Source organism: Pezoporus flaviventris, unplaced genomic scaffold, assembly GCF_033815535.1.
Source record: "Pezoporus flaviventris isolate CSIRO_AGI_PZ_B2104156 unplaced genomic scaffold, CSIRO_AGI_Pfla_v1 ptg000023l, whole genome shotgun sequence".
Taxonomy (NCBI): Eukaryota; Metazoa; Chordata; class Aves; order Psittaciformes; family Psittacidae; genus Pezoporus; species Pezoporus flaviventris.
In genome coordinates, this window is record NW_026892571.1 from 2857344 (window position 1) to 2877195 (window position 19852).

Here is a 19852-nt window from a genome sequence, read left to right on the forward strand (position 1 = left end):
TAAAAACGCAGGAACTCCAAGCACCCTCTCATGTTCCTTGGACTGAGAAGGCAGAAATCCCTGGCTGTTAGATCAATAGTTAAACATTCTCAACTCTGTAAATTACAGAGTACACAGAGATTTTGTTTCTCCTACTTGGAATTCAATTAATGACATAATTAAGAGCACATAATGAATATCAGAATGCCTGGTGATTTACTCATCTGAAACAATACTACTTTCATTCCCACATTTCTACCTACTGTGTTCCAGTTAAGTACTAGACATGAACCAAAAGGATCTTCTGGCAATGATGTCAGGAGAAGTTACACAACATAACAGAATTATCTGAAACATTAACTATTTAATTTCTTCTATTAGTATTCCCCTAAGGACACTGTAAAGTAGTAACAGTCTTCATGCTTTCCAGTCACATTTCAAGTGGAAAAATACGTCAGAGGTTGGGGTTTTTGTTAAACACATAACACTGATGACAATACCACCTGCTACATCCTAGTTTAACAAAAGCTGTCATATCCTATTTCAGCTTGGCCAAAAGAAAAGACACCATGCAAATGTCCATTTTCCTAAACACAAGGCATGTGGCATAACGTGCAGAGGTTACTAGCCGTGAATCATTACAACATCCATGGCCATGCTTCTTGTTTGCAATCTGAAGGGATTACAGTGAAAGGGGAAGGGGAGACCATGTCGTGTGCTGAAGACGTCCTTTGTTTTTTGATGGTAACGGAGACTGATTTCCATCTTCACATTCCACTTGTGCAGCCGATCAGCACAAACAGCTAATCAAATTGAGAAATTATATGGTAGATTAAATTTTTGATTAACACTTTTCCCCAAGCCTTAATAAGCATCTACCAGAGCCACTGGAAGTCTGCTGTGCTGGCCATTCAGCTTTTTGATACATGCCAGGCTGCTTTTGTGTCACATCCAGCTGATCACGGGACATGGCAGCATTTGCAGAAGCCTCAGTTAGACAGAAATATTCAGACCTGATTACTGATAGGTAAATGGAGAAAGAGGGCTAAAAAGGCACCAGCTCATTTATTGTATTTCTGGGTTTGAATGCCTTTTGCAATTGGGCACCAGAGATTCTTTACATGCTTCTAATATACATGATTCGATAGCGGGAAGCCTGCAAACAACAGTCCTCAGTTCTATGTGCCTACGGGCTTGACTCTAAAGTTACACAATGATGTCCATTTCCTTTTCCTGCTCAAAACTCCCTCAACACATTGTGGAAAGAACAAGGTGCTGAGCTGCTTCACGCTGTGATAAACCTGTATTTTGAAAGTAAGACTTGGAAAGGAGCAGAGAAGCGGGTGGGCATGGCTGGTGGGAGCAGGCATCTCAGGCGCTGTGGCACTGGTGCACTAACAAGTCTAACATTTCCTTCTGTCTCCTTCAATTACAGCACTGCTTTATCACTGTATGCTCCTTGGCTGCGTATGGAATCCGTGTGTTGTGCGTCCATAATACCATGTAATTGGGCCTAATGTAAGACTATTATCTACGTGCATGCAATGGATACTGCAAATGGGGCATCTGCAGGCTGGTAACATTCCCAAGGGTGAATTACTGTCATACTCCCCGATTACTACTTCTCCCACAGCTGCCATAGTTTCCAGGCTTCCTATCCCCAGTGCAACCATACATCAGTAAATGAGACTGGAAAATTTATTAAGCCTTAACCAAGGCATCTTCAAGCATAATTAAGCCTCTCATGTAAATAGTTTTCTTGATAATGTTATTTCTGTTCAGAAGTGGGTGAACGGATGCAGAAAAGACTGAACAGCACAGCCCAAACTGCCAGTGGGGCTGAGGAGAGAACACCACAGCCTGGCCCAGCAGAGACAGAGACAACTTCTGCAAGACCCCGAGGCTCTGGGGGTAGTGGGGTGTTGCTGAATGAAAATACATGAAGAAACCCTTCCACAGTGTACATGCGGACTGAACTTGTTGACTCCGTGCCAGATTAGACACCTCCATCAGTATTTATGCACATAAAGCAGAGATCTCGGGGTCTGTCTGAAACACTAGACATGAAACATGAATTTGGGTGACTGCATTAGCAGCAGACTTTAACACTGACAGTGACAGAACCCTAGACCTCTACATTAGCAGATTCACAGCACTTGCTCTTCAACCTCTCCCCAATTACATAAAAAGCCATTGCAAAGGGAAAACAAATTCTCTGTTCCTTGTATTCAGAAAGGGTTAAGCAAAGCAGTAACAGGTTTACATTTCAGAAGAGGGAGTTCTGATTAGGTTACTTACAGGAAAAATACAGAAAACCCCTGTTACAGGGTGTGCAGGCATCAGCAGTGACAACAGGCTGACCGAATCCCTGGTAGGACTGGCACAGAACCCAGTGGTCCTGCCCTGGGCTGGGACAACACAGGACCACTTCAACCCCCTTCCAGCCCTCGTGTACCACCTCATGTAACTAACAGCAGGGGCATTTTATCAATTGTGAATCTAGATACACTACTGCTGTAATTAATGGTTGCAATTAACATTGAGATGGTAGGGTAGAAGCTGTAATTTCAATAGCTGTAAAGAGCTGTTTTTCATACGGATCAGAAGGAATTTGCATGAAATTAAATATTTACTGTTTCTCACGGCCTGAGGTGAAAAAGCAAAATGGCTTTGGCACTCCATCCCTCAGCACTCAGCACAGGCCTCACCCTTGACTTTCAAGCCATCCACGATTTGCTCCTTATGCAAGGTCCAAACTGGATCTCTACATGGTTCTGGTAAGCCCCGAGTGTTTCTTTTACTCAATCCTTTGATCTTCCCATAGACTCTTAAAGTTAAAGCCCATGGCTGCCATGTGGGTATATAATGAAAGCAACTGATGCTGCACTGATCAATCCATTACTCTCCACTGTCAGAAAACATAATGATCTCACAAGGGGTCTTATTCACTGACATAGCTCAGAAGAGCTCTGATCTGGCACCTCAAGTTAGCAGCAAGAACAGCAACAGCTGGGTTTTTGTCTCAATATTTGTACCCAACTCTGAAATGAGTTGGCACTGTGCAAGGGCTATTTTTAAACACAATGTTAGCCCAGGCAAATATAATCTTCTAAATAGTCTCCAGGTGACATGTAAAGTCCACTGAAATAAGTAACGATAACTAGTTGCCAGTTTGTGGTTTCTGTTCCAGTACTAGTCTTGCTCATGGGTTCCCGTATGTTCTTGTCACAGCAGAGAGGCTCTAGCACTGTTAACTTGGGAAGCTGACATCAGAAACATCACTAGTCTCAAGGATACAGAGGAAAGAATATGCTTTTCTAGAAATGTATGAAAAATAAATAAGTTTACCATGGAAGAATGCTCAAACCTGCCAGCAGTGTTCACTGCTGCAGCTGCCTGATTCTTCCCATTCTGTGGCTGAGTTTAATTTGCATATAACTGTTAGATTTTAACTAGTTAAGCTTATAAAGGCCAGATGTTTATGGCAGATTTTCTTTTTTCTCCTCGAAGAAGTGAGATTACTTTCAAAACCATCAAGCTTTGGGGAAAGTGGGTTATTCTAATAAAAAAAATTCTTTGCTTAAAATGCCTGTTTTGTCACTTGGCAAGAAGCAGGGTGATCCCATTTGCCCAAAGTGATCGCTTCACAGCATATTAACTTAAGTCCTGTAATTGCTGCATTAACTCTCTCTAGAGACTGGCTGTGCCTTGGCTGGAGTCTCTGGGACTGACAAGGTCAGGAGCTGAGGATAAGGGCAGAGGAGAGGGAGCGACAGGCCCTGCAGCCAAGAAAATGGTTGGGCAAAGAGACTGGGACAAGGAATATGTGCAAATAGCTAAAAGAGACCATAAAAAGACCCTACAGGCCTGTACAATCAAAGAATGCGTTGTCATGTGTACACAAGCAGCGGTAAAACTAAGGATGCTGGTGACTGATGCTCAAACTTTCCTAGTGTTATCTTTAGCCCTGGATTTACATTATAAGTGCACATACATATCATTTTGCCTGAATTTACTTACTTACACTGACACGCAAATAAATAATATATGCTAAAACAAGATAAAGTAGAAAATATGATAATAGAATAGAATAAAATAAAATGAGCTAAGCCAAGGTAATGTAAAATACAAAATAATAAAGGTTATACAGAGAATGAGGCTACACGATTCATTTAGGTTGCGAACTTTGTTAGATATTAAGTCAAGAATGTCATTCACATGGTCTTACATGAAATGCCTTACTGCTTGCCCTCAAGGATGCTGCTCTTTTTACATAGAGAAAGACATATCTATTTTCCCACACAATCAAATTGCCTCTATCAGCTGTATAAAATACAGGTACCCGCTGCGGCCCCCAATTCTTTCTAACACCTATGCCCAGAGAGAGTTGAAAAAGCTTTTTAGAGAAATTTCAATCAGCTTTTCAATCTTTTACATGACACTTTAATTCTAGGCAGAAAATATAAATTCAATTCAGCCTGAATGGAAATTTTAGCTATAAAAGCATTGGTGCAAAGAGAAAAGAACACAGGTTGGAATTATTCTCCCACTGCTTTATTTTTAAATTAAGGAATCTCCAATGAGTAATTTTTCTAAACTCACATATGGCCCCAGAAACACTGCCTTTAGGTTTTTATGAATCATGGGATTTACTCAAATCTTTGCCCAAAGGCTGCACATTTTTAGTACACTGTACTGGGAATGGCTGCTGTGGCTCTATGTCCCAATTACATCCATACATTTCTGTAAGCACTTGGACTCTGAGAAAGAAAAGTATTTGTGCAAACACTGAATAAATGTTCTATATCATCAGGGTGGTTTTGATGTTTCTCTGTGGCAGCTGATTTCCAGGGCTGATACTATTGCCTAGAACCAGTGGGAACAAGTCCAATTATCATCACCCCCAGACCAGTGCCCACTGAACTCAGAACAATTCCTGCTGCTGATTTCAGCAGGGTCTGAATCTAGTCCCCGCAATCTATTTATTGAGGTGCAGATTTTCACAGGAGCCACAGTGACCAAAAATGTAATTGAATAAATTTCAGCTCACCCAGGCTGTGCTTTGTAGATTCATTTGAAAACCTCTTGTTCAATGAATAACATAATTAAATTAATAATAGGAATTTTCATTTATTTCTTTCCCAGCTTATACAGCGATCTCTCTTTTGGTGTTACCCAACTGCATGCACGTCAGGTACTGTAGTTTATGGATTCTGTGCTACTCCTGCCAAAATCAATGGAAACTGGATTGAGTTTTTGATGCATACAGAGGGCTGAAAGCCTCCAGAGTGTATTCATGAAAAAGAGACAACAAGAGTCAGATCATACAAACCTTAAGTTTGACGCATCAGTACTTCAGCAAAATACAACAGCTTTCTCAGGTTCCTGCCTGAACAGTTGTTTCTGCTTAGTCCCTTCTGAAACTAAAGCAGTCTTATAAACACAATCCAATTCAAACTAACACAGTCCAATTCTGTAATTTGAAAGGAGCAAGCGACTTGTGCCATTTGTTCAGGCTGAAGGTATTGAATGATGATTTCCAAGGTAAAAGGTTTCAGCATTCAGTCAGCTGAGTGCTGCAGTTTTCTTACAGGATTCCACCAAAAGAAATTCTAAAGAAACTGATTAAATCTGGATCAGAGGGGAACAATATAATTCTTCAATACTGTGTTTTAATTTGAGTACAGTGCAGCCTTAATGCTATAACCCTACAGTAAAAGCCTCTGTTTTGATAGATTTCCCTACCATAATGAACGTATTCTTTTCATACTTGTCAGTGTAACACACCCCAGGACAGAAAAGGCATTCCAAGTGGCAGACAAAAATTAGTTTTCCTTTCAGAGCTGGAGGAAGTGACACTGTAAGGGGCTGTGTGACAATATTCACTCTCTTTGGGGCGGTCATTGTGCCAGCCTGTTGCGACTTCATCAAGTGCCGCAATGCGGCACTGCGGATTCCTGCAGGTCCAATGGTGGCCACTAGGACCAAGGGAGAGACAAGCTGGCCAAACCCAGCGATGCAGCAGGCAGCGGCTTGGGATGATGTCTATTACTGTTGTATAAATCTTACAAGGAATAGAAATGGCACTGCAGCAGTTCAGCCTGAGTAGCTGATATAAGTGCCAAAGGTTTTGCTAAAGTCTTCAAGGAGCCAGGCAACAGGCAACCTTGGAGAGTGGGCTGCCAGAGCCCCTTGTTCCTATTCCTCTCCCACGGCAGACCTACCAGGTCCTGCAGGCAAAATAACAACACTTGTTCCTCTTGCCAGAGCAGCCCCTTAATTTCAGGAGCCCAGTGCCCCAGTGCTGCTGGCTCCCAGGGCCATTGGGATTCCCACTGGGAGAGAGGAGCGGGAAGATGCCCTGAAAGGCATCATCAGCATGGTGCAGCATGGAACCACACAGGCAATCCTTAGCTTTCAGCAGCAGAGGAAGGAAACGACAAAACTTTTAAAAAGGGAACCTCACCTTTACTGCCAAAGGTGGCTCCCCAAAATGCAAGAGATACAGACCACATTTGTGGAGTAATTTTATACTGTAGCAGTATGTGCTGCCCCTACCTGCAATGAATACATGCTGGACATGAAGGCTAATATATAAACTAATATAAATCCGCATGAACGAAATAGGGAACGTGCGATATACACATACTGTGAACTTAGACTTGCATGTATGAACAGTTGCTAAGGGAAAGTTACATTCATAGAGGAAAGAAATGTTTTGAAAGAACAAAGACAACACGCAGCTCCTAGACAAGGGCAATTACGTGTTTCTTGGTGAAACTGGAAAGGGATCTGCTTTCCATCAGGATTCTCTTTCAGTATATTAGCGCTGGATCGCGCAAGAAGGTCAATATGTTTAACAGCACCTCTCCAATTGTTAAATTTCTCCCAAACACCACCAATACCTGTTTATATTCATGCACGCGTATGCAATACAGCTAAGAAACCATAACAATTTGAATAGCAAATACTCACAGTGCTTCATTTGCGTTCAGTCCACAGAGTAAAAAGAAAGTGCAAAATAAAATATACACCGAAAAAAAAACGATGCCCTCATGGTCTGTTCAGGAATGTTCTACAAGCGCTAGAAGTAGCTAAATAAAAGGAGTTGTACAGATGCTCTCCGTACTACCTGCCTGCATACAGAATAAAACCTAACTGCCATTGTGGATGGTCTCTCCTGACTGCTTCAACCTAAGTCTTGGCTGAAGCGCCTCACCTGATCGCTACCGCCCTGGCGTGGATGGGAAGACGGGGTGTCTCACAGATAAACTGGACCCAACCCTTTTAAGACATGACTGAAATTGCCCAAGGAGCCAGTCAGAAGCCCGGGTGCTCGCGGAGGGGACTACCCCTCCCCAGAGCCCGCCCAGCCCAAGCCGCCTCTTGCACCAACAGGGGCTTCTCAGCGGCCTTCAAGCGTCGTCGCAGAGATGCTGCATTGCGGCAATTTATTTATCACAGGAGCCAAGTCCAAAGCTGAAAGCCATGGACAAGAGCCGCTTTCCCCACCCTCCTTTCTCCAACAAAGCACTTGTAGTGACAGACACAATCTAAGAATCTAATGGCAAAAGATGCGAAAGCAAATCTAAATCACCAGCCTGGTGAGCAAAGACCTCTCTCAGTAGATGCTCCTACATTGCTTTATCACAGCCACCAACGCAACTTCCACAATTTTCTCTTCTATTTGACCCTTAGATAAACCCCAGTCTCAGGCACAGTCTGGCTCTTGCAAACCACAGATACTTCACACCATCCAGCACAGTGAACACAAGAGGGATGAGTGCAATTTTAATGGCACTACTGTCCATTGTTTCCTTCAATGCCTTTATGTAGCCACCTCATTTGATTCTCTTTCACCTGACCAAGCTATTTCCTCAGGTATCCCTAAAGTACTCAAGAGCAACATGGTACAGCACAGCAAAGGTTTCTGGATGGCCCTGCAGTGTTTGTTTCTAAGGACCTGCAGATGTCATCCACCACTTGTACACACAAAAACAATGCATTTGAATTATTCACCCTAAAACAGAAACTTGAGAAATGTAATTCCGCTTCAGAAGTATCAAACCAGTTAACATGAAATTGCTTCATTTATGATAACATTATGATAAATTAACATAGAAATCATGATTATTTGGCTTCAAATTACTGTGAAATTGTTTTATACTTACACCCCTAATGCAGCTCTTAATTTTTCTCTTTTCTGAAACACAGAACTGGATATCTATGTAAAGAAATTGATGCTATTCATATTTCTTTTAGAAGTTATTACTATTTCTTTGCTGATTTAACCATAACATACATGTTCTTCTCATCATACATACTTACACTCATGTATACTTACACTGTATGCATAACCTTGCAAATTGCAGGAAAAAAACACTATTTGATTTAGATTTAGATTTATTTCAATCAGAAGCCTCTACCTATGCATTTTCCAGGTGCAGATGAAGCTATCTACTTCACTTATTAAGCTAACTACACATTACTGTTTTGATTTCCAATTTACTACAGACACAACATTAGTGTTGCAGCTAAAAATATTGAATACTGCTAATAAATAGTACCCTGCGCCCAGCAGCTGCAGCTGAAGCTTAAATATCTGACACAACGCTTCAAGTGGTAGACCAACAATTCTGCTGCACAGAGCTCCTATCATAATTGTACCCTCTCTTTCAGGAGAAGCCAGACTTTGGAGTCCTCTCTCATACAAAGACTGGCTGCAGCACAAAGCCTTTGTCTGTGTTGTCCTACCAGCACAGCAGAGAGACAAAAGCAAATGCTGAAAAAGACAAACCATTCATACCCTATAGGTCACATACAATACCCTTAATTGCACACAGGGAGAAAAGGCAGTGACTATTATGTGCTTTGAAACAGTTTCTGTTTCAATTTTTCCTGTTTGGTGACTGACCCCGGAGCAGGCAGGAGTTCCCAGAGTCACCAACAGTTTTGGACCCCAAAAGGTGTCACAGACAGGCTGAGGACATGTTGGTATATTTGATACTGGTGTCACGGAAACCTGTGCCATGCAGGCATGCAGCCTCCTTCCCCAGCCAAAGAGGCCTTATTAATGCTGACAGCATTCCATCCAGCTACCCAAGGACTGTCATCCAGCTGCTCTGGGGAGGCGAATCAACTGCGACTTCCAAATCATGGCATAAACTCATCTACCTTGAACTTGTTACTTTCACTCAGATCTCTGTCATCACCTCAACTTCATCTGCTAGGAGCTTTATTCCCATCATATTCTTCAGCTCAGCTTTTGGTTAAGGTGCCAAGCTGCATGTCTGCATTAAATACACAGTTGAGAGTCCTCTGGATTGAGTTGTTCACATTCATTTGACTTTCAACAGTCAAAATGCTTGTTCTACATCTTTTATATTACTGATGAAGAAACTGTATTAGTCAAAGGTGAGGGAGGGCAGGTCACAAGATGAGGAGAGCATGCAAATGAAACAGTATCATGGGAGAGGTTTGCCAGAAATCTCTGTCTCTGGAGTTTCGACTTTGGAGTCTGTCGAAGCAGTGACTGCAGCACCAGTGAAGGGCTTGCACTACACAAGCCTTAAACCCAGGCTTCCTCAAAAAGCATACTGGGCAGTGATTCATGAAACTAATAATTCTAACCTGGCATTGCTCTTATCTTGGTAAGTTCTGCAGCCTGCATGGCTCCAGGCTATTCTGAAAGGGAAAAAAACCTCCAACCTAATAGGAGCAGGAAAGGTGAATGAGCACAGCACTCAACTACTACATATGCTCCAGGAAGGGAAAAATCCATCTTTTCTAAACACGTAATGTAATTAGGCACCCACACTGAGGATTGATAGAAGTGTTCATCCATTTGCTGGGACATGCCTGGAATACTGCAGGATTAGCAAAATCATTGATCAATGAATTTATGCAAATATATTCTCCCCATAAAGACAGACTTACATTACCTCTGTAACAGGCACCAGTGGTTTTCAGAGGCCCTCTCTTGCCTGCTCTTATTTTGTTTCAGCTGGTCTTTGATATAAAACCTGTCACCACGATGCCATCTGGACAGTGTTCCTTTCACTGTCTTGTACCTCTAGCCTCACATTTTGCAATATGTTATAGAACGGAGGTTATCTCAGATTTCAGCTCCATATCTTGTGCAATGACACTACATCTCCCACCGACGTGTATCAGCACATAAAGACACTCCTTATCAAGCAACAATCCAACTACACCATCTTTCCTCCATCAATCCTTTACCGTAATTGTGTATCTCGTGTCACTGGGGTCCACTGGGTGTGCAGTGCCTTTCTAAGAGTTCTCCAGAAAAAGCCCTTGCTGCAGTTAATCTTATCTCCAACTGATTTATAGAACAAAACCCTTGTAGTAACCCGCAGGAGCATTTCTCCTTCTTTTAAGACCTACAGCGATACAGGAGGCAGGAAGAATGGGCAGCGTATAAACTACAAAACATTCTAATAAGTAATGGAGTAAAAAAAACTGGAAATTACTATCTGTCCACTGATACCTCTATACTGTGGGTGCACTGTTTCCCAATTGCCAAACTGACTTGTGTTCTTCTTCTGGCACAAATTGATTGTCTGGGATACAGGCTCAACACAGAAAACGGAGGATACCCTTAGAAAAGCCAAACTCCTTGGTTTTCATCTAATTTCACCTAACTGGTAGTTACTCCAATTACTCATATCCTACCAATGGTTACTCCCTTCAGTTCTGTGGCACATATTATGTACATGCTGACTGACGAAATAACTAAAGATTTTAAATTCATTTTCTTGATTTACATACATTTGAGCTAACATACACCTTTGGGTAAAAAAAAAACCAAAACACAATAATTTTAACTTTACTGTACTCAAGTATGAACAAGTAAACCAGCTATGCACAACATTTTAAATAGAATTCTCATTTTCATTATTCTATTTAGATATTTTGGTATCAGTTATAGGAACCCAATTTACAGAGCTCAAATTGGACCCTGATTGCCTCAACCGACCATAATTTCCAGCAAAATAGAGGAGGAAATCACATTTGTGTGGCATTTTCAGGCTTTCATTAAGCAATGACATCTCATATATTTAGAATTATGTCATGACATTCGCTCCCTGACTCTCCAGGTTGGGAAAGCAAATACAAATCTTCTATCTAGCTAAGACATGCCCAGAATAGCATTCTGCAAATGAGTAAAAGTGACTACATAACTGAGTGCTCAGCATACACAAGGCAACCCTGGGAACAATTAAACAGCAGCTGTAGCACAAAATAAAGTTTCTATGACTAAAGGTAGTGCGCATTACAAGCACGCTCACCCCGACATCTCTATCAGAAATTGCACAGGTTACTAAATGTTTTATGAAATAGAATCCTTTGTAACAGGAACATATTGGATTGAATAAAGTAAGGATGAATGAGCCTATTCTGCTTGTAAAATGCTCGGACGGCTGATGTGTCAGACAACGACCAGGGGTTGCAGACCACAGCTAGTCTGGCAGAGCATGCTAGGTCCCCTGTGCCGAGGCACAGACCAAAGGAAGGCACCGTGTGGGGCTGGAGCTGGGTGCTCTTCTGAGGAGCAGGAAGAGGAGGCACAAATGTTTGCAGAGAAAAGGTTAGGTATGCAAACACTAACTTGTTTCTTTTAGATCAAATATTTAGGGCTCACTTGGAATTGAAGTCCCAACTTAAAGTCGCAGGGAACATTTGGGTGGCTGCAGTTGCACCAATATTACTGGTGAGTGAATCGCCACAATTCAGAGCCGAAGGGTGGGTTCCTGCATGTGTAGTTCATTGCTGAAGACTCAATGACAGAATCAATGCTCATTCATTTAAAAAAGAGGGTGAAACTCAGGAAAAGAGGTTTTTCAAGCTGGGAGATATGGAAGACACACAACAATTAACATGGTTAACAACAACCAAACCCCCAAATCATCCCGTACTTGCTCTATACAGGAAGAAATCATTTTCTGCCTTAACAGAAAACTCTCCACAGACCTCCTAGGATTAGCTCTTGGTATGGTAAAAACTTTTGGGTGCAAAATCTGTTTTTTTTACAGAAAATCTGCAATGAATAGGATGTGTTCATGCTCCAGACCCTCCGGCTATCACTCAAAGTAGGGTGAAAACCACCTTTACAATATAAACCAAGGAGAACACTCCATCTAAGTTGCCAACAGCGACTCCTGATTCTCTCTCTCCTATCCACATGGCACAACTGCCATGTCACCGTGCAGGTTTCAAGCTACCCCCGTGAGGCAAGCCAGTAATAAATAAAGTAAAGGCTTTTTTTTGCTAAATTGAGTTCTGTATCTTACTGTCCAATGGGTCCTAAAAACACAAGTGCTGTTCAGCCCTTCCAGTCTAATGATAATAGCACATCCATTCACTTCAGTTTACCCAGTTCCAAAGAACCTGCTGAACCACCTTCATTTCAAGGAATTTCAAATTCCTTTTATTCATGTACCCTAAGAGACTGGAGGTGAAATTCTGGACATTTGGAAATACAGTTCTGGACATATCTCTAGCCTACAAAGGATATGAACACTGCATTGCACATGCGTTAAGGAATATGGCACAATTATTTCGAGGACTTTAGGGTCTGGGGTCTTTTGTATGGTTTTGTGAGGTTTTTAATAATCTTTCAAAGTTCTACACTAATACATATTTCTCAGTAATACTGTTATTGCCAACTACTGCCACAGGACATAACTAAAAATTAAGCAGAGCAGAAAACCTCCTACTAATAATGACACTATAGTTAGGTAAAGTTCCACATTCATTTTCTTCTACTTTTCTGCACATTTCCAGCAGGCCATAAGTTAGTTAATAACTTGTGCCACCCCTGCAAAAAAGCATGCTCCTTTTCCATTTTGTTACTGGTTCAGTGGTCGCACACACCTTTCTCTGCCTTGGAATGCAAGAAGAAACCCACTGAAATCTGCTTTATCATCTTATGAAAGGGGGAGAGGAAATATGTCAACAAGAAAAATCCTGATTTTAGCAACAGATTAAAGGCAAAACCTTTATGGGAATAATACAGAAAATCTGACAAATGAACAAACCAAGACCCACTGCAAATACCAGGAGCTTTTTAAGGAAGGATGCCAGTGCTGCATGTAATTTCTCAGATACTATTTCACCTTGCTGCAGGGGCAAAGACAATCAATAGAAGGCACCAAAGCACTTCATAGTCAACACTATTGCAGCTTTTTAACCCAAAACTCAGTCACCAGTAGCACTTGGCACCTTAATTACAGTCTACATAGTTCAGATCATAGGATCAGGGATTAGGACAATTGGAATATGGAAGCTCATAAACAAAGCAGTGACCAAAAGACTGTGTGTGCTCTGGGAGCTGCAGACAGCACCTTGGGCTGGTCCAAGCTCCAGCTGAGGTTAGCACCTCATTGCACCAGGTCAGGTACTGAAATTAGCCACAAATTTCAGCCCTGTTTCCATCTCTGCTCTCTGCTATTTGTTGCTACAGGGATGTATTCATAATGTGGAAAAAGAAAATAACAGTAGTGAGTGGAAACAGCTTGTTGATAGAAGAAATAACTAATGTGGACCATAGAGAGCTCTTCAGTTTGAAGGACAACTGCACAACTTTCTCCTCTTCCTACATCTTACCAAATCACCAAGCTCTTCGCACTCCTGGGTTTTGAGGAATTCAAGGTGAATGAAGAGTGCAATCCAGAAACCAAAATGCTTTTAAAGAAAGTGTTTGGGGTTTTGTTAAAGTAATGCTCAGCATTTGGTGCCCTGAGTTATCTGCAGAATTTAGAGCTCTGTAGATGGGTGGGTGTGCAGAGAAAAGATGCAGAAGTGGAAACGTTTGGTACCAGAAAGGTCACAAGTTTTCAGGAAGCTAAAGAGGAAATAAATTATTTGGTACTTTTGCAAACTCTCCAAGCAGAAAATTAGAGTAATTTTTGCCAGAACCATTAAATATTTCCTACACATTGCATTACAGGTTAAAACATATCTGCATAAAATACGTTGTGGGTCTGAAATGATGAAATTTAGTTTCACTTAATATGCTTTGATGGTTCAAATTGCTTTATTTTTTTAACATTTCTGACTTTTACAACTGAAGATATGATATTCTCTGGGGCATTAAGCTAATTAATTTTGATAGAGAGATTAAATACTCAAACTTTGAAGAAAAACTTGGGAAAAAAAATCAGATTAGGTTGGAAATAGAAAACTCCCATTTTGTGACTGCAAGAAAAATACCTCTAGAAATAGATACTATCAATCTATTTTCTCATCTTTTAGAAATAAGATTGATTTTTCCTGTAGCAGTATGTCTGTGCTGAAAATTAAAAATGCATTAAAGGGCTGATTAGGATGTATTTTATATATTCCCCTTTTCTCCCACCCACAAATAACTGGCATAGAATTAACTGATTAAAAGCAGAGCAGTAAATAAACTAATTCAACATTTAATACATTCTGGGGTGAAGAAATGCACTCCCAGCAACTTTTTCATAGCCTGCAGAGTCGGTATATTACAAAAAAGGCTCATTTATTATCCAGACTATTTCACTGAAAGCCATAGCACAGTCTGTCTGATTCACTCGCTGCAGATAGGGAAAATCTGCCCATCAAAAAAAGAGAAAAGCCTCAGTTTTAGAGGTGTTCATGATTTCTTTCTCCTTGTTTTCTCTCCCCACACAGCAGACTTTTCAATCTGACAGACAAGCAAAACTTCACAGTGGTAACACGTTACTTTTCCTGAAAAGTGCTATTCATAAAGAAATCAAACAATATTCTTGATAAGTTGCCAGATGAGGAACTCTGCAGGTACCTACTGTTAGCTCAGTATGAGCGACACACACTCTCTGATCCATAGCAGTACCCCAGCCTGGGACACAGAGGGGCCCAGCTGACTGTGATGGACAAACACACACAGCCACCCCTCCCTGGTCCCTCAGAAAACTGAACTTCCTTCTGCGGAAACTGACAGCGAAACTCCTTTGAGCATCAGTGCAAGCTATGTAGAGCCCTTGGGGATGTTTCCCTGGGGAAACATCAGCTGTGTTTTCAAGCCACTGCGGTGTGTGGCACAGCACTGCCTATATACCCGGTTATTTTGCCAGCTTTCAGAAGCCAAAGACAATGTCTAGAGTCTGCAGGTGCCAGGTCTGTGTGAGGCAGGTGCTTCCTTTAACCATGTAACATTTGCTGTTTCAGCCCCTGTGACTTAAAGGCAAGGTTTCCAGCAGCCTGAGCAGGCCCTCCTTGCTGTATTTAAGTATACACTGCTTCAGTGCTGGACCAGCCGCAGTTCAGATGCTGAGGGTGTCTGCTCCCTACCACCCCGGCTCCCTCTCCATTTTGGCTGAGGACTGTGTGCTTGCACAGGTATTAACACTTTCAGCTTTGCAGTGTTAACTTTCAGGTAACAGGGAAAGCTTTGTATCAGTTCATATAGTCAAAACCTACCCCAGAAAAAGTCTCTGAGTGAACAAGTAACTATTAGTAATAAGCAAATTATCTACTCAGATACTGAGTTCTGGGTAATATTGGATTTTACATTACAGTGACGGTGCTCTAAATCCAATGTGCTTTTTCTCTGTTAGAGTCAGCATTCACTGTCAAATCCTTTTTTCTTTTTTTGGTCTGTGCCGCAGCCTTAACAGCCGATGTGTAAAGTTTGTGGTACATGAAGAGCACAACGTGGTGTTATTTCAGCCCTCAGAGAAGGATCCTCCCCAGAAGCCAATGACTGCACTGAACAAGCCTGCCAAACGCCTGTCTCTCCTCCCTCTTACATACCAAACACCTTTTAAACAGCTTTTTGTCTAGGGCGATCGTCAGATATCTCATAATATTGTTGCTCCCCATGAACCTGTTACCCATCCGCTCCCCAACATTACACAGAGCTGGCCAGGTTGCTGGCTGCAGAGCACAGCTCGGACGCACTTTGAATACTGCTGAACCCCATCTGTTCCACGCAGCAGCAAGCACGGCAATATCCCCATTCCTCAGGAACAGCAGTATAGAAGTCGTCTATTGTGGTTTAATTAGCAGTAACCCCAGGCTGGGGGAAGCGTGAGATCTCACTCTGCTACTTACAGCCCTGGTGCGAGGTGGGAAGGGAGGATAAAGCCCCCCAGGCTCCCCCAGCACTGCAGCACGGGCAGAGCTGCCCCCCCACCGCCCCAGCACAGCACCAAGTCAACTCACAGGATCTCCAGGTCGCGCAGGGCTCGGAAGGCTCCATCTTCGATGCAGCTGATCTGGTTGTTGTCCAGTTGCCTGCAGAAAGGAAGGGAGAGGATGAATGCTGGCGGGGACGGGCAGAGCTGTCTGGGAGCACCAGGCTGGGGCTTCCCCGTGTCCGAGGTGTCCCTGCACCCCCTCGCAGCGCCTGCTCCCACCCGGCGCAGGGCTGGCGGCTGCCACGCTGCGCTGGCGGTGCTGCTGCTGCCTGACAGCGCCGCACGCTCCCGCGCACTGGAGCCTGGCAGGTCTCAGTAAATATTAATTGTGCTTCTTTTTTTTTTTTTTAAAGGCAGAAGGGAGTAATTTCATTACATTGGGGCATCCAATCCATTATGAGCTTTTACCGGCATGTCACTGAAACAATTTCATTAAGCTAAAGGCCTGTAAATCATTGGAGGTCACTGGGCTGCCCTCCGTGACCTCCCAGAATGCCTTTTTTTCCGTTTACTGGAAGTTGGAGTCCTCTGTCCTGACAATACTAAATCTCCAGGCTTTATCTGCCCGAGAGCTGTGAGAGTGCACAGGGAATATACCAATTCCAAATTAGACCCAACTAATCTAATTTTATAGTCTTTTTATTATTCTAAGCACCAAATGTCTGTGGTGGTTCGATGCCTCTCTGCATTGTTACTGGTCCCATCTGGTAGCCCATTCTATTGAAAGATTTCTGACTAAATACAGATTCTGTCTAACTGCATCAGGGAGAGCAACCCAGTGACAGAAAGCATTATACACACATACACTTAAGACGCTATTTTGCTTCAAAATGTGTAATTTAATATTTGGATGGTGGAGTTCTCTCATTTGTCTCCCTGCATATGCATGATTTCAATACATTTTACAATATATGCGATACAGCAGTACAGCTACATCTGTCTCTTTTGCTTCGAAAATTAAAGATGTAAGTTGCAATTTAAAATTCAGTGATTAAATTTTCTGACATCTGATCTCTTAAATTTTACACTTGGAGAAATAAAATTATTTACCTACCCATGTGGAAGTGAAATATCTGCATTTCATAAAAACAGACTCAGGCTCCTGACTCTATATTATACAGTCCTTTGCACAACATAAAGTGTAGATGTAGTGAGGAATGGACGGTTTGTCCTGTGTGTGTAAAGTATCATACACAAAGATACCAAGATTGCATTGCAGTTTCTGGCTGCTATTAAAAAATACTAAATATATACACAGAGATAGCAAATACATTACACCCAAGTATAATGTATTTGTATAGTTATACCAGCTTCTACCCAATTATTTCCTGTGCCTAAGTTTTGGTCTAAATAGACATTTGTCACAACTCTTTTATTATACTACAATAAAGCACAGACAGCGCAAATATAATCTTTATGCACCTCTTTTAAGGATTGAGTTTGACCGACTAACATTGAGCATCTTGAATATGTATGGATTTGACAACTACAGGAAACTTATCCTTTGCAGTTTGTATCCTAATGTAGTCTGATCTCGATGTGCATAAAAACCCATACACCCATACACCCTGTAAGGTCTACTTCAACCTGACAGATACCGGCATGCACAATCATCCTAAATGGACTTTTCTGTAGCATAAGACTTAATGCATAGTATATATACATATGTATATAGGTGAAGACATACATATTTATGCTCTGTTTCTCCCACCACCTAGCATAGATGCTAAAAACTATATATTTTTGACTGCTGGGAGGACCAGTGGCTGCTGAGAGGCTTTTTCTGAAATCCCTGGTTAATTGTGTGGGTTGTTAAAAATTCATTGCTCAGCCAGAAATGATGCTACATTTCAGGGGGGATAAACTTAAAATGAGTTAAATATAATGCTGGTTGCACGACTGAGTACTTTATACTTTGCTTTATTAAGCATAAAGTTGTCACATGCTAGCATGATGAAGAGAAAGCACGGGAACTTGAGAAACACCTCTCTCTTTTTCTATGGGAAGTAAAGCACTATATATGGCCTATTTTTATTTGAGTTAGACTATAAACTGGTGTTTTTTTGCCAAATACACTAAAATGAGCAAACAAACCCAATATTCAGTCACAAAGTCTTCTGATTAAAGGGTTTCACATGAGGTGTATTGGATTTTTAAAAAAATGCTACTCATAGATTGATTTTTGTTGAAAAAGCATAATGACAATCATATTTCCATAGGCCCAGTCAGCTGGTGCTAACAACCAGGTTTAGTCTGTGAACAACTCACCTCTGGATGCCCAGAAGACACTCACCGAGCATGACAGTAAATAGGGAAAATATTTGTTTCTGTGTGCCCCATAGAAAAAATGGGCACATTCTCTGGGGACACCCACACACTTAATGCTTCTTTGTAACAGAGCTCACGTCTCCTGGTATCTATCAGGCTAAAGTATTCAGACCTGCATTAAACTCTAAGCATGAGAATTTCTTCTCAAAATGAGCAGAACTAAAATTAGGTATGACTTTTTAAGACCCTTCACCTCCCATTTATTTCTTTGTGTGTCAAGATGGAAATTCTCTTTCTTTGCCTCTCAAGAGCCCCCTGGTGAGAGGTTAAGCAGAGAGTAGAGATTTAAGAGTTTAAAGTCTAAACATCTTCCTTCCAAGACAAGGCTTAAAGTTGTGAGTAAACTTCACATGAAGCTTGAAGGCAAAGGCAGGTGCTCAACTCATACTTTTATACCTCTGAAAAGAAAACTCCTGTGATGTGGGCAATGCACAGAAGAGCCATACCTAACATTTGTGGATAAGAACATCTCAGAATCATAGAATAGTTAGGGTTGGGAAGGACCTTAAGATCATCTAGTTCCAAACCCCTGCCATGGGTTCTTCTTGCCTGAAGAAAAGTAATCATGTGCAGAGAAAATGAAAATTCAACTTTGAAAAAAAGAAAGAAAAAAAGGAAAAGTCAGAATTTTGGAACAGGCGGCACTTCCTGGAGGAACATGGGATGCTGCTCTTGTTTCTTCACTGCTGCCATCTGGATGGAGCAGTCGTACACACGGAGCACTGCTACCCCAGGCACAGATCAGTTGCTTACAGGTGAACTTAGAAAATGGTCTCAGCTAGCTAGATTTAAATGCCATCTCTATATGTCAGTGTTCATACCCCTTCTAGAAGATCTTTTCCTCCTTAGTATTACAAACAAGGTGTTAGGCATGTAATGGTGTAACGTAATGGCGAACAAAGGTCAGACAACACAAGCTCAGATTTAAGAGACAATTTTAACACGGACAAAGTCACTTTTTATTCTTCCATTTACTCCTGCCTTTTGAAGGAACACAGCATTTACCACAGACTATCTGAAACTACCAAGTGATTCAACTGCCTCTGAAGAAAATGAGGGTTATCATATGGAAAATGTGAGCCTCTGTATTTAAGAGACAAAAGGGTGAATGGAAGCCACAGCAACTGAGCTCTGTGAAACAGCCACACAATTCATGGCACATTATAAAAGCTACAAGCCAAACCATGGACAAATAAGCACTGCCCAAATTTGAACCTCCAGATTTTTGCTACGGTACATAGACATCTAACTTTTATTTGGGTTAAAGTGCTTGTGTTAAAGCCAAAGCTCTCATGAACAAGAGACAACACACCGGACCTGGGCTGGGGATATCGTCAGAAGGGTTCCTGCTCCAACAGCAGTGAGAAGAGATCGCAGCCTGG

The 19852-nt window shown here is 41.7% G+C and overlaps 1 protein-coding gene across 4 annotated transcripts in view; it reads right to left on the reverse strand.

Moving 5' to 3' along the window:
• The window catches only part of SLIT3 (slit guidance ligand 3), a 518888-nt gene that overhangs the window by 214913 nt on the left and 284123 nt on the right, over window positions 1-19852 (reverse strand). For all 4 annotated transcript variants that reach the window (XM_061456398.1, XM_061456397.1, XM_061456396.1 and 1 more), the window contains one exon: window positions 16168-16239. In XM_061456398.1, coding sequence (XP_061312382.1) covers window positions 16168-16239 — 72 coding nt within the window. The remainder of the gene's footprint in view (window positions 1-16167; window positions 16240-19852) is intronic.